Source organism: Hyla sarda, chromosome 1, assembly GCF_029499605.1.
Source record: "Hyla sarda isolate aHylSar1 chromosome 1, aHylSar1.hap1, whole genome shotgun sequence".
NCBI classification, from domain to species: Eukaryota; Metazoa; Chordata; class Amphibia; order Anura; family Hylidae; genus Hyla; species Hyla sarda.
In genome coordinates, this window is record NC_079189.1 from 106472938 (window position 1) to 106487939 (window position 15002).

Below are 15002 nucleotides of genomic sequence, written 5' to 3' on the forward strand. Positions count from 1 at the left end.
TAAAATGGACAGCAGAGGTCAGCAGAGAGAACTGTGGTCATGACATCAGATAAAACCAAAAGGAAAATAATTTCCTCTGTAGTATACAGCCCCTAAAAAGTACTGGAAGGATTAAGGTTTTTTAATAGAAGTTATTTACAAATCTGTTTAACTTTCTGGCACCAGTTGATTTTTAAAAAAAAAAGTTTTCCACGGGAGTACCCCTTTAAGGCCCAGAAATTATAAATTACATCTCTACCCAGGACAGCAAGACATACATTCCATCTACTTAACAACTGTATTGTCCAGGGTAGGTAGGTCTCATCTTTTTAAACTGGCCATACAACCCTCCAGATTGGCCAAACATCTAGTGTGTATGGTGGCCTTCTATCTCCCCACCCCACCCCCCCCCTACAACAGATTTCATGAGGGGGAGGGGTTTGGCATGTTGGATTTCACCTGCCCTATCATTATGTTCTTGGAGATACAAGCCACCTCCTGTCTCTTCCCTCTTTGAAGATATAAGGAGAACAGACAGGTGGGTTTTATTGTTGATATTACAGGTGATTTGGACATTGCTACTGTTTCCAGATTAAATTGTTCATGTTCTTTGTCAGCAAAGCGCATGAACACACATAAGTTTCTTTTTTATAGCAGACCTTCATGTGAGCCTAAACCAACATTGACCTTTAGTTAAATGAAGAGGCACCGTTTTCTCTTTTCCCATCAGAAGAGAAAGTTTCATAGATTTTCTAATATCCCCCTGAGTACTGACAGAAAGTACAAAGCATACACAGGGAATCGGTCAATAAGCCGTTAACCATTGTTAAATGTGACAAGTAGGTAGACTGATTTAAGACTACAATTGACACTAAAATTGGTAGGTATATGTACATTGTGAATCATTTCCCTAGAGGTCCTATTCATTTTTTCCCCTCTGCTCTAAACAATTGCAGCATTTGTCTTGACAAGGCGCTCCAATTTATCCCTGTAGTAAAGTTTTACTAGCCTTTTTTCTATTCATTTTGTTCTCGTATACCACTTTACATTCTCATTTAGACAGATGACATAAACATCTTAGGGGAAAACTCCCCAACTGGCCTAATTGAAGACATGCAAAGAATCTTCTAGATTCCTCATTGACTTAAAACAATCGCCCACAGGTGTCATCCTGCTTAAAATCTTATAGATGATCAAATTCAGCGTGAGGATAAAACCGGGATTGGTTTGTGCGCATGAAAGCCAAACTTGAAATGAGCAGATGACATGAAATCTTGGCAGTACCATCATTTGTTAATGCTGCAACTTGGCAAATATAGCTTGGGTAACAATCTGTTATTCAGACGTAATGTTACTGAAGATTCAGAATCGTGCAGGATACATTTTACACTGAATCACTGAATTATTTTTATCATTACTCACATTATAATTCATGCATACAGTGTTTTCTTAGGGGTAATAGACAAGATGATAATCCACTATACCTATGTGCAAATATGTAAAAGACCTTCTTTGCTCTCCAGTTGTAACACTGCCCATATACTGAGAGTGATAGCAACTGTTTATTGGATCCAAAAATGGTTGCAGAACAAATAATAATTATCATTTTTTATTATTATTATTATTATTATTATTTTTTTTTTTTTTCATTTCAAAGTTGTCTATATGATTTTAGCATTTTTTTGGAATGTAGCAAAAATGTTCAGTTGTGATTTTACATAAGAATGCTCTCCCTGTTTAAGAAAGAAACCAGGATGCTATCAAAGCTTTAAAGGGGTATTCTGGGCAAAAACATTTTATCCCCTATTCAAAGGATAGGGGATAAGATGTCTGATCGCGGGGGAGGGGGGGGGGGTTCAGCTTGGACGCTGCTGAAACCCCCATGATCTCCCTGCAGCATTCTATGCGGGTGCTGAATCTCCAGTTTCGGAAACCTCCGGGTTTCCGGAACTGGGGACATGACATCACGCCATGCCCCCTCCATTCATGTCTATTCACGCCCCCTCCCATAGACATGAATGGAGGGGGCATGGCGTGATGTCATGTCCCCAGTTCCGGAAACCCGGAGGTTTCCGAAACTGGAGATTCAGCACCCGCATAGAATGCGGGTGCTGCAGGGAGATTGTGGGGGTCTCAGCAGCGGGCCCCCCGCGATCAGACATCTTATCCCCTATCCTTTGGATAGGGGATAAAATGTTTTTGCCCGAAATACCCCTTTAAAGAGGTATTTGACTTTAATAAAAAAATAAAAAAGCCAGACAGTCAAATAACAAAGTGTACTCACCTCGCCCAGTCCAGTGCTGCCACTTTGATCTGCCCATGTGCCGCTCTTCATTTAACCGGATCATGCATTCTCCCAGTATTTATGATGATCATCAGCATAGATAATCAAAGTGACAAAGCACATCGGAGCTGGTTCGGGTAAGGTGAGTATGCTTTACTATGTCACTTTACGGCCCATTAGCTTTTGATATAATTTTAGGACTTTCAAGTAAGAGTCTGCTCTTTCAAGAGTAAAAATCAATAACCTAGTTATCTGCTGAGGAACTGTGCCTAAGAACTTCCTCCGCTGTTCATTTATATTACCAAGTCCTTATCCTGCATCTATAGTTAATCTGTATTTAAAGGAAACTTATTATTCATTTCATGTTGCCTGAACCACGTTATTGGATGATCCCTGGCAGCTTTTCCTCATCCCACCAGTCTTGATTGATAGATCTTTCCCTATTAGGGTATAAGGAGAGATCTATCAATTAAGAGCAGCTAGCCAGGCAGAAGCCGACAGGCCCACACCAGTGACTCGTGGTTCAGGCAGCATAAAAGTCATCTTAAGTTCCCTTTAATCAGTTCTTTATGGTCCTAACAAAGGCACATTTACATATATGTGTTATAATAATTTGCAGAAATGCAAATGGTCTGCAATATTTTACTGTAGTGTCTCTATTCCAGCCTGTATATTAAAAGATATGAGATTTAGATAGCGCTGCCGTTTGACTTGGCATGGGACGATACATAGGCTCATAATCTCAGCTTCCATAAAACCCTCAGAGTATCTGTATAATAGATATTAAATTCCCATAGCATAGTTAGGTTCCATGGTAATTAAATTAGAGTCTTTTAGAACCTAGAATTATATTGGCTTAATGGCAGCAGTTGATTTGCTGCGCGGCACCCAGTGGCGTGAGCAATTGATTGTCTTAATGATATAACCTTATTTCATTCTACCCCCAGTGGTGTGTCTGGGGTTCAGATATCATCACTCCAAGGTTCTGAAATTAATCTTTTGGTAAATGATTCACATATAATTAATCATAAACCTTTTGTGGTCTCCATCCAACATTGTCAATTTAAAGCGCAAACACAAAGTAAATGTTAGACCAGAATTATAAAGATATTATAACTAATAATTATTGTGTTCTTTATATTAAAGTCTTTTTGTTTGTTTTCCAGGTGATTTTGTGAACTTCGTCCATCATGGGGAGATACTTGACCTCGCTACTCTTATTGATGTTACTGCAACATTTTGGTGACTGTGATGAAAGCCATGGACTGCATTTTTCCGCATTATTTCAGTTTACTCAGCATCAGTACAATGCCACTATCTATGAAAACTCAGCTGCAAAGACATATGTTGGCCACCCTAAACAAATGGGTATTTATCTTAAAAACCCAAACTGGGACATAAAATATAAAATAGTCTCTGGGGACAATGAGAACCTTTTTAAAGCAGAAGAGTACGTCTTAGGGGATTTTTGTTTTCTGAGGATACGTACCAAGGGTGGTAACACAGCAATTCTTAATAGAGAGGTAAGGGACCACTACTTCCTTTCTGTCAAGGCAGTGGAGAAGAGCTCGTATGCTGAAGCACGCACAAGAGTTAGAGTTCAGGTACTAGACACAAATGACTTAAGGCCGCTGTTTTCACCAACTTTGTACAGTGTTTCTTTGCCCGAAAACACAGCAATAAGGAGCAGCATTGCTAAAGTTAGTGCAACAGATGCTGACATTGGAACCAATGGGATGTTTTATTACAGCTTTAAAGAGAGAACTGATATGTTTGCTATTCATCCAACTAGCGGTGCTATTATACTAACTGGCAAGCTTGACTATTCAGAGACCAAGCAGTATGACATGGAAATTCTTGCAGTAGACCGAGGGATGAAGTTATATGGAAGCAGTGGAATTAGCAGTATGGCTAGACTAGTTATTCACGTGGAACAAGCTAATTTACATGCCCCTGTCATCTCTACTGTTGCCCTCACTCCCTCTGAACTTGATAAAGATTTGACATATGCAATTGTAACTGTGGATGACCAGGATGAAGGAACCAATGGAGAAATTGCTTCCTTAAGCATTATAGCAGGGGACTCTCTACAGTACTTCAGGACTAACAGGACTTCTCCAGGAAGTAAAGAATATAAGATTGTATCTGTAAGAGATATTGATTGGGATGCCCACCCGTTTGGTTTCAACTTGACCCTACAAGCTAAAGACAAGGGCTCTCCACCACAGTTTTCACACCCGAATGTCATCCACATCAAATCTTCACAATTTAAACACGGTCCAGTAAAGTTTGAAAAAGAGGTTTACAGGGCTGAAGTAAATGAATTTGCTCCTCCCAATACACCCATTGTTATGGTGAAAGCTATTCCAAGTCACCCACATTTAAGATATGCCTTTAGACATACAACAGACAAAAACAGATTTACTTTAAACCCCAACACTGGCCTTATTGCAACTTTAGTCCCATTAAAAGCAAAATATTCTACCCACATTGAATTGGATATTATGACAAGTGATAAAAAAGCTTCCACAAAAGTGATCATCAAAGTGCTTGGTATGAATAGCAATGCCCCCGAGTTCACTCAGACCTCCTATAAAGCTGTGGTCGATGAAAATGTGCCTATAGGTAGTCATGTGCTTACTGTCAGCGCCATTGATCATGACGAAGGAGAGAATGGATATGTCACCTACAGCATAGCCAATGTAAATCCTGTACCCTTCGTCATTGATAGCTTTTCAGGAGTGATCAGCACGGCAGAAGAATTAGATTATGAGCTAATGCCAAGAGTCTATACATTAAAGATTAGATCATCAGACTGGGGTCTGCCTTATCGAAGAGAAGTTGAAACCCCTATAACAGTGACGTTAAATAATCTAAATGACAATATACCATTGTTTGAGAAGATAAACTGTGAAAGTTCAGTCCCTAAAGATCTTGGCATTGGAGAACAAATAACCACTGTTTCTGCTATTGATGCTGATGAGCTTCAGTTGGTGACATACCAAATAGAATCTGGAAATGAGTTAAATTTATTTACACTGAACCCCAATTCTGGTGTTCTGTCTTTGAAACAGTCTCTTTCAGAAGGCCCTGGAGCAAAAGTCTCCTTTCATAGTTTGAGGATTACAGCTACGGATGGTGAACACTTGGCCAAATCAATTTATATTAATATTACTGTAACTTCTAGCCGGAAGGCCGTTCACTTAAATTGCGAGGAAACTGGAGTTGCCAAGATGCTCGCTGAGAAACTACTACAAGCCAACAAGTTGTTTAATCGTGGATCACTAGAGGAAGCATACTATGACACCCACTTTGCAAACACTCATGCCCCTCAATTTAAAAGTACACTTCCTAGCAGGATTGTTGTCAAGGAGAATGTAGCTGTGGGAACAAATATAATACATATGGAAGCAAATGACCTTGACACTGGTTTCAATGGCAAGTTGGTGTATGCTATTTCTGGAGGGAACGATGATAGCTGTTTCACAATAGATATGGATAATGGTTGGATACAAATTCTTTCTCCACTTGACAGGGAGCTGAAAGACGTATACACTTTGAATATCACAGCCTATGACCTTGGAATACCACAAAAATCTACCTGGCACCTTTTAGACATCGGAGTGCTTGATGCCAATGACAATGCACCAGAGTTTCTACAAGAGAGCTACAATGTTGAGGTCAAGGAAAATGAGGAAGGAAATCAAGTACTTATTAAAATAGAAGCGACTGACCGAGATCTGGGAACTAATGGTGAAGTAAGATACTCCATTCTTACAGACACTAATATATTTACAATAGACAGTGTGACAGGAATAGTAAAAACACTTACTCCTCTAGACAGAGAAAAGCAGCATATGCATTTATTAAAGATTGAAGCCAGACACCAAGCAGACATTGAACCCCAATTATTTTCTACTGTCTTTCTAAAAATAGTAGTTATAGATGTAAATGACAATGCCCCAATGTTTATTCCATCCAACTACCACGTTAAAGTTCGAGAAGACCTTCCTGTAGGAACCCTCGTGACTTGGATAGATGCCTATGATCCCGATGTGGGGCTTGCCAGTCAAGTTCGATATAACTTTTTGGAAAATGGTGATGGAAAATTTGAGGTAGATAAACTAAGTGGAGCAGTAAGGATAATACAAGAGTTAGATTATGAAGAAAAACAAGTTTACAATCTGACTGCCCGGGCCAAGGACAGAGGAAAACCAATTTCTCTGTCATCAACTTGTTACATCACTATTGAAGTTGTTGATGTGAATGAAAACCTGCACACACCTTTGTTCTCAAATTTTGTCAGCAAAGCAGTGATCAGAGAAGATGTCCCAATAGGAACACCTGTGATGACAGTGTCCGCTCATGATGAGGATTCAGGACGGGATGGTGAAATTAGATACTCCATAAGGGATGGATCTGGGGTTGGAGTCTTTACCATTCATGAAGAAAAAGGTAAGACTAAAAAAAAAAAAAGAAATTGTTTTCATGTTTATTTGAAGTAAAAGTGTAATTTTTATAATCTGCACATGTATATTTACATATGTCCCATTACTGTGAACTGTGAGAAGATGTTTCATAATTTCCACTAAATGTTCCTGTGAAGTTGTTTGACCCAGTATAATAAGCCAGAAATGTAAAAATGGAAATGTGCATATATTGAGGCTTCTTGTTACTTTTTAAGAATTGGAAGGCTCTGCCTATTTTTGAGACAGAACAACATAACAAATATATATATATATATATATATATATATATATATATATATATATATATATATATATATATACATATATAATGTTGCAACAAAACAGTGGTGCCAGCTGACTCAGCAAGCTTGGAAGACTTAAAAGGTTTATCTGGTATAACATTTTCTTACCTATCATCCCCAGGCTGCCGGCATATATGAAAAAGACCTGGTATCACCACAACTGCCCTAATACCCCGGTATCGCTGTTTCATCCATTGGTGCACTCCTCTTCCTGGTTGTTGGTGGTCGACTCCTCATACTGTCACTTATCACTGTCCGCACCAATGTCCCTCCTCGGCCTGTGATAGGCTGACATGCTGTGTGACATACTGATGAAGTAGACCAGTGCCGGGGCTCAATCTGTCGCTCAGCCTAACAATGGCCAAGGCAGAATAATAACTGAGCAACAGAGTGACACGTTGACCAGGGAGAGGACCTCAGTGAAGTACAAGATCAGTGATACTGGGGGAGCACCAAGGGAGCACCAAGGGAGCAGCGGTAGGTTAGTCCAAGTTTTTATTATATGCCAGCAGCCTGGCTAGGATTTTTTAAGCCCTTAAAGTATCCCTTTTAAGTGAATAATTTTCCACTTGCCTTTCACTATATATGGACTGTTGACGTCACACTGCTCCGGCCCCTGTATCGCCCGTCATTACGCACACAGCACCTTTGGATAGGGGATAAGATGTCTAGGGGCTGAGTACCCCTTTAAATAGGCACTGTCAGATACAAAAACTTTTGATATGTTGTAAAGCATGTATAACCAATAGGTTTTACAATTGCTTTCATAAGAAAATTTTCAGTATTTCATACAGAAAAAGGCAGTCAAACTACTGCCCCACCCTGCCTGCTTGGACACATACTAGTCCTGCTGTGTCCATGCATCATCACCTATGTCATGGACACACTTTCTTGATTGACAGCTGTGGGCACAGGACTCACAGCTGGAGGAAAAATCCTCCCACTGTCAGCTTGTGTCCCATTACTGTCAGTGAGGACAAGCTGGGAGTTGTAGTTTTGCTAACGCTAGGGGAGATGTGAGCAGACAGAATACTGAGGGAGGGGGCGGAGACCTGCACAGTGAGGCCACACCCCCTCCCTTTGAGAGGAATTCAGACTAGTGAGCTAAATATTAAAAGTGTAATAAAAAAACAAATAAAGGTGCTAGACACATACAAATTAGATGTACACGGTCAGGATTAGGTACTGAGTGATATATATATATATATATATATATATATATATATATATATATATAAGGTTTTTTGTTTGATCTGACAGGTACGCATTAAGGGGTTAAGGACATTACATCAAAGTTGGATCAGCCTGTAGTGTGGTTTTCCTATTTGATTTTGAGTGTGACTCCATATCCAGACCTCCATGGGTTGATAAATTTGATTTGACTATGTAAAGACGAAAGTATTTCATACGATTAGTTCATAAATCATATCTAGGATATGTTATCTTAGTGATATATATATATATATATATATATATATATATATATATATATATATATATTTTACAAAATTTCCCTTGGTATTGAAATCAAAGTCTGAATTTTTGAAGCTGCATTTTATGGCAGTGAAAAAGAAAACTCCAATCCTTATAACAATAGTTGTACATATTTTTGGATCTATTTAGATTACAAGTGATAAACTCTAGGTGAAATTTTATTACCTAAACAGAAGAAATTGATTCTTCTAAATAATTTTGCTTTATTTTTCAGTAAATCCCATATGCTTATTTAGTGGGCAAATCTTTGTACACCTATATTTATTAACATTTATTCATTCTGACTTGGAAAGATAAAGCACAGGAAATTATAGTCGGAAGATTATCAGGAATACATGTTCTCGTTTTTTTCCATACATGAGAAGCAAAGAATGAAACGTGGTTATCTCAAAGACTAACTTCAGTCTATTTATTGTGAATTTGTTGTGAACTTTATCAGTGTTTAAATTCTATAGCTTTTTCTCCACGGCTCAGCCTCCTTTGATCTAAAACAAACATGTTTGTTTTGCTGTGGGTTGGGAATCTTTAACATCCTGCTGAGTGAAGTAGGGTGGCAGGTAAAAAGATGGAACTTTGTCCCCACCCGTATTGTCTTTTGTGACAACATGTAACAAATATAAATGCCACCAACTCCCCTCCTGCATATAGTTTAAAGCAATACGCACAACATGAAAAAGGCCCTTGTTATTTAAATACAAAATGACCCTAGTTTATGAAGTTTATAAAGGTCTTTTCCGAGGTGACAAAACTATAGCCAAGGGGGGAAATGCCATAAAATGACAAAGACCAATTACCCACCTGATACCCCTCTGTGATTTAGCGCCACGACTTTGGTGGTCCACACTGCTCTATGTTTACTGTTCAGTAGCATTGTCTGCAGCCAGTCATTGGCCTTAGTGGTATATGGTGTGAAACCATTGGGGCTAGTGATAGACTGTAGTGGTTACAAGGGATTATGGGCACAGCATTGCTGCAGAACGTTAGGCAAGGGCCGGGAGGAACCACATGAGCTGTGGCACTGGGGAATTGATCCGGTGAGTAATTGGCCTATTATTATTCTATACCATCCTCCCCGCCCAATTCTTATTTTATTTTTTTTAATCTCAGAATACCTCTTTATTAAATTTGTATTATTAAGGCTGGGATTACACTTGGCAGCCTTTTATATATATATATATAGTCCCAAATTAATGCAGCACTACTTACGGTATCTAGTCCAGCAAACAATGGTGGTGCCAGCGTCCAAAAAAAGACTCGATCAAAGTCCTCCATAGACAGAAACCAAAAACAGGCGCAGCACTCCAAAAAACAGTGTGATTTAATATCTCATGTCAGCATTACAACGTTTCAACTCCTCCTGGAGCCATTGAAAATGGCTCCAGGAGGAGTTGAAACATTGTAATGCTGACATGAGATATTAAATCACACTGTTTTTTGGAGTGCTGCGCCTGTTTTTGGTTTCTATATATATATATATATATATATATATATATATATATATATATATTTACAAAAGAAAAAGATCACTGCAGCACTCCGATGTGATGAAAAAAGTGGATAGTGTTTATTCTATCAACCCACACATAGCAACGTTTCAGCTACAACAATGCAGCCTTTCTCAAGCCTTGGCATCGGAGTGCTGCAGTGATCTTTTTCTTTTGTGTATCTTCTATTCGGAGACCTAGAACCAAGGATCTCCGCACTGATGTTGTACCCAGCTATATTGTATCCTTAAATTGGAGTGCTGCTACCTTCTTTTTTATATATATATATATATATATATATATATATATATATATATATATATCATATATTCTTTCAAATTAACCAAAACCACGCCCCTTTCTCATACTTGATCAAGGGAAATTTTTGAAAAATCCAGACTGTTCCTCATTTCTCTATGTATGTAGTCACTGCGATAACAATCCATAATCTGGAGTTTATTCTCGGAACATAGTTCTTAAGGGCAACTATGGGAAATTTAAGACTCCTCTCAACTTTCAATGTTATTATTGGAAAGCTCCCAAGGCTACAGAGAGTGATTCCAATAATATTACATTAGTGGATTGCTATTTCTGCCATTCCATTATAGAGACACTCCAATCAAAACTGGAATTTTCCTATATAATTCTTTCTAATATTGTTGTGCCAGTACAGCAATTTCTAGGGGTTTCAGAATAGTTTTGGCTTACTAGTGCCAGCCATTATTGCCAGCTGGTGACATTTTGTATAATACAGAAGGGATACATACCACTGGCTGCTTTGCCAGTACACTCTGGGGGAATATAGTTGCTAGTACCTTGTACTCTAGTGCTGATTCTAAGATGTGCTAATATTCCATCAAAAACAAATAGATTAATGGGGATATGGTAAAAAAGACTTTATTTTTTATTTTTTTAAAAGGCTTCAAATTGGATTTTTTTTTTCAACCATATTGAAGGGGTTATCCAGGAAAAAAAACTTTTTTTTTATATATATCAACTGGCTCCAGAAAGTTAAACAGATTTGTAAATTACTTCTATTAAAAAAATAAAAATCCTTTCAGTACTTATGAGCTTCTGAAGTTGAGTTGTTCTTTTCTGTCTAAGTCCTCTCTGATGACACCTGTCTCAGGAACTGCCCATTTTAGAAGAAAATCCCCATAGCAAACCTCTTCTAAACTGGAGGGTTCCCAAGACACGTTTCAGCAGAGAGGATTTAGACAGAAAAGAACAACTCAACTTCAGAAGCTCATAAGTACTGAAAGGATTAAGATTTTTTAATAGAAGTAATTTACAAATCTGTTTAACTTTCTGGAGCCAGTTGATATATATATATATATATATATATATATATATATATATATATATATATATATAAAGTTTTTTCCTGGAATACCCCTTTAACTATGCAACACAGCAAACATGGCCCCTATAAGATTCCCAGGCAGGATTGACACTACTGGGGTGCCATCATAAGTGCCAGCCTTAGGGGTCCAACTGCAATACTTGCTGAAGCATCTAATGCAAATATTAACCGTCCTAATATTAACCGTATAGCTGTCCTGATATTAACTGTATAGCAGTTTTATTTTGAGTTGATATAGAACTGATTTTAGGTTTTATTAGATATCTGTATGAGGCTGTTGTTTGCCCACTTTATGCCCGTGCTGCTCGATTGCTCTATAGTGGTATTTTCTTTTGCAGTTTATGGTTGGGATTAGAGATGAGCGAACTTACAGTAAATTCGATTGGTCACGAACTTCTCGGCTCGGCAGTTGATTACTTATCCTGCGTAAATTCGTTCAGCCTTCAGGTGCTCCGGTGGGCTGGAAATGGGGGATACAGTCCTAGGAGAGAGTCTCCTAGGACTGTATCCACCTTTTCCAGCCCACCGGAGCACCTGAAAGCTGAACTAATTTATGCAGGAAAAATCCTCAACTGCCGAGCCGAGAAGTTCGTGACCAATCGAATTTACTGTAAGTTCGCTCATCTCTAGTTAGGATAGCACTATACAGGAATGTTATTTAGGCACTCTTGTATAGCACTTATTATTGAAGAGGATTGATATCTTGAATATTTATTTTATATACATAGATCAGAAAATCCTGTTTCTCCACTTCTTACTGTAGGTACAAATTCCAGACCCTATGGACATTCCATTAATGCCCATAGTGGGAATACTCCCATAAGCATTAGTGATTTATGCACTTTACACCAGTACACCTTATGAGGAGAGTACAAACAGACGATCCAAACAGGACACCATTTAATATAAGGTTAAATTGAAAAAAGTGTTCTTACGGCACTGTGAGAGATTGGAACCCCGATCCCCGGATTAGAAAAGTTCTTTGCAGGTGTAAAGAAGGTGGTGCTCTGGTTTCAGGCAAGGTGCAAGGTACATTTGTATGAAGAAAAGCAAAACTGGCCACTCACCATGTTCGTCTTCTTACTTTATTGCATAACATACTCACATAAAGACATAGGGGAGAGGGAAGGAGCGGGGGGGGTACAAGCGGCAACAAGCTCCGTTTCGCACTAAGTATAGTGCTTCTTCCGGCCGATGGCCGGAAGAAGCACTGTACTTAGTGCGAAACGGAGCTTGTTGCCGCTTGTATCCCCCGCTCCTTCCCTCTCCCCTATGTCTTTATGTGAGTATTGTATGCAATAAAGTAAGAAGACGAACATGGTGAGTGGCCAGTTTTTCTTTTCATTATATTAATATAAGTTTAACCTAGGCCATTAGATGTTTTCAATAAAAGTAATGGTACAATATCTCTCAGTATTTAGAGCTATCAGAAATGACATTCTGAGGCAGTCAATCGCATTTGCATTCAGGAAAAAGTGCGTAGGTGTTTTTAACTTCGATTCAAAGGCAAACGCGAGTCAGTTGATATTGTTCCTGTATCCGCTGCCTGCAAACATTTATCTTGTGAAGTTTTTCTAAGGCTTTGAGTCAGCCTTCCTTTATCTACTTATTTTCACACTCTATAGACCAGGGATCTCCAATTGGTGGCCCTCCAGATGTTGCAAAACTTCAACTCCCAGCATGCCTGGACATGCCCAGACAGCCATTTGCTGCAGCTAATGGCTGTCGGGAATGCTGGGAGTTGAAGTTTTGCAACATCTGGAGGGCCACCAGTTTGAGACCCCTGCTATAGACAAACATATTCTATCATATGACTCCCCATACAGATACTTAAAGGGGTACTCCGGTGGAAAAATATATTTTTTTCTTTTTTTAAATCAACTGGTGCCAGAAAGTTAAACATATTTGTAAATTACTTCTATTAAAAAATCTTAATCCTTCCTGTATTTATTAGCTGCTGAATACTACAGAGGAAATTATTTTTTCTTTTTGGAATGCTCTCTGATGACATCACGAACACACTGCTCTCTGCTGACGTTATTATAATAATAATAAGTCTTTTTTTTATTGTTGTCTTTAGTGGGATTTGAACCCACTAAGCCACCATGCTGCCCTTAGCATACATCTACTATGCACGGTTGCTAAAATGGACAGAGATGTCAGCAGAGAGCACTGTGGTCGTGATGTCATCAGTGTTCCAAAAAGAAAGAGATTTCCTCTGTAGCATTCAGCAGCTAATAAGTACTGGAAGGATTAAAAATGTTTAATAGAAGTAATTTACAAATATGTTTAACTTTCTGGCACCAGTTGATTTAACCCCTTAAGGACCGGGGGTTTTTCCGTTTTTTGCATTTTCGTTTTTTGCTCCTTGCCTTTAAAAAATCATAACTCTTTCAATTTTGCACCTAAAAATCCATATTATGGCTTATTTTTTGCGCCACCAATTCTAATTTGTAATGACGTCAGTCATTTTGCCCAAAAATCTACGGTGAAACGGAAAAAAAATCATTGTGCGACAAAATTGAAAAAAAAAACGCAGTTTTGTAACTTTTGGGGGCTTCCGTTTCTACGTAGTACATTTTTCGGTAAAAATGACACCTTATCTTTATTCTGTAGGTCCATACGATTAAAATGATACCCTACTTATATAGATTTGATTTTTTCGGACTTCTGGAAAAAATCATAACTACATGCAGGAAAATTAATACGTTTAAAATTGTCATCTTCTGACCCCTATAACTTTTTTATTTTTCCGTGTATGGGGCGGTATGAGGGCTCATTTTTTGCGCCGTGATCTGAAGTTTTTAACGGTACAATTTTTGCATTGATAGGACTTATTTTTAAATGATATAAAAAGTGAGCAAAAATGCACTATTTTGGACTTTGGAATTTTTTTGCGCGCACGCCATTGACCGAGCGGTTTAATTAATGATATATTTTTATAATTCGGACATTTCCGCACGCGGTGATACCACATATGTTCATTTTTCTTTTTATTTACACTGTGTTTTTTTTTTTATTGGAAAAGGGGGGTGATTCAAACTTTTAATAGGGGAGGAGTTAAATGATCTTTATTCACTTTTTTTTTTCCACTTTTTTTTTGCAGTGTTATAGGTCCCATAGGGACCTATAACACTGCACACACTGATCTTCATTATTGATCACTGGTTTCTCATAAGAAACCAGTGATCAACGATTCTGCTGCATGACTGCTCGTGCCTGGATCTCAGGCACTGAGCAGTCATTCGGCGATCGGACAGCGAGGAGGCAGGAAGGGGCCCTCCCGCTGTCCTGTCAGCTGTTCGGGATGCCGCGATTACCCGCGGCTATCCCGAACAGCCCGACTGAGCTAGCCGGCCACTTTCGGTTTCACTTTTAGCCGCGCGGCTCAGCTCTGAGCGCGTGGCTAAAGGGTTAATAGCGTGCGGTGCCACGATCGGCACTGCGCGCTATTAGAGGCAGGTCCCGGCTTCACTATGATGCCGGGCCCGCCGTGATATGACGCGGGGTTACTGTGTAACCCCGCGTTATATCAGGAGAGCAGGTCCAAGGGCGTACCTGTACGCCCTTGGTCCTTAAGGGGTTAAAAAAGAAAAAAAATTGTTTTTCCACCGGAAACCCCTTTAA

The 15002-nt window shown here is 38.9% G+C and overlaps 1 protein-coding gene and 1 long non-coding RNA gene across 11 annotated transcripts in view; one reads left to right on the plus strand and one right to left on the minus strand.

Annotated features, from left to right (window-relative positions):
- The window catches only part of LOC130357035 (uncharacterized), a 143144-nt gene that overhangs the window by 121495 nt on the left and 6647 nt on the right, over window positions 1-15002 (minus strand). The gene's annotated exons all lie outside the window — the stretch shown is intronic.
- FAT1 (FAT atypical cadherin 1) overlaps window positions 1-15002 on the plus strand; it is a 251511-nt gene that overhangs the window by 67583 nt on the left and 168926 nt on the right. For all 9 annotated transcript variants that reach the window (XR_008889074.1, XR_008889073.1, XM_056559286.1 and 6 more), the window contains exon 2: window positions 3430-6718. Coding sequence is in view for 7 of the 9 variants with exons in the window: in XM_056559286.1 (XP_056415261.1) it covers window positions 3454-6718 (3265 nt within the window). In the remaining 2 variants the exon portion in view is untranslated. The remainder of the gene's footprint in view (window positions 1-3429; window positions 6719-15002) is intronic.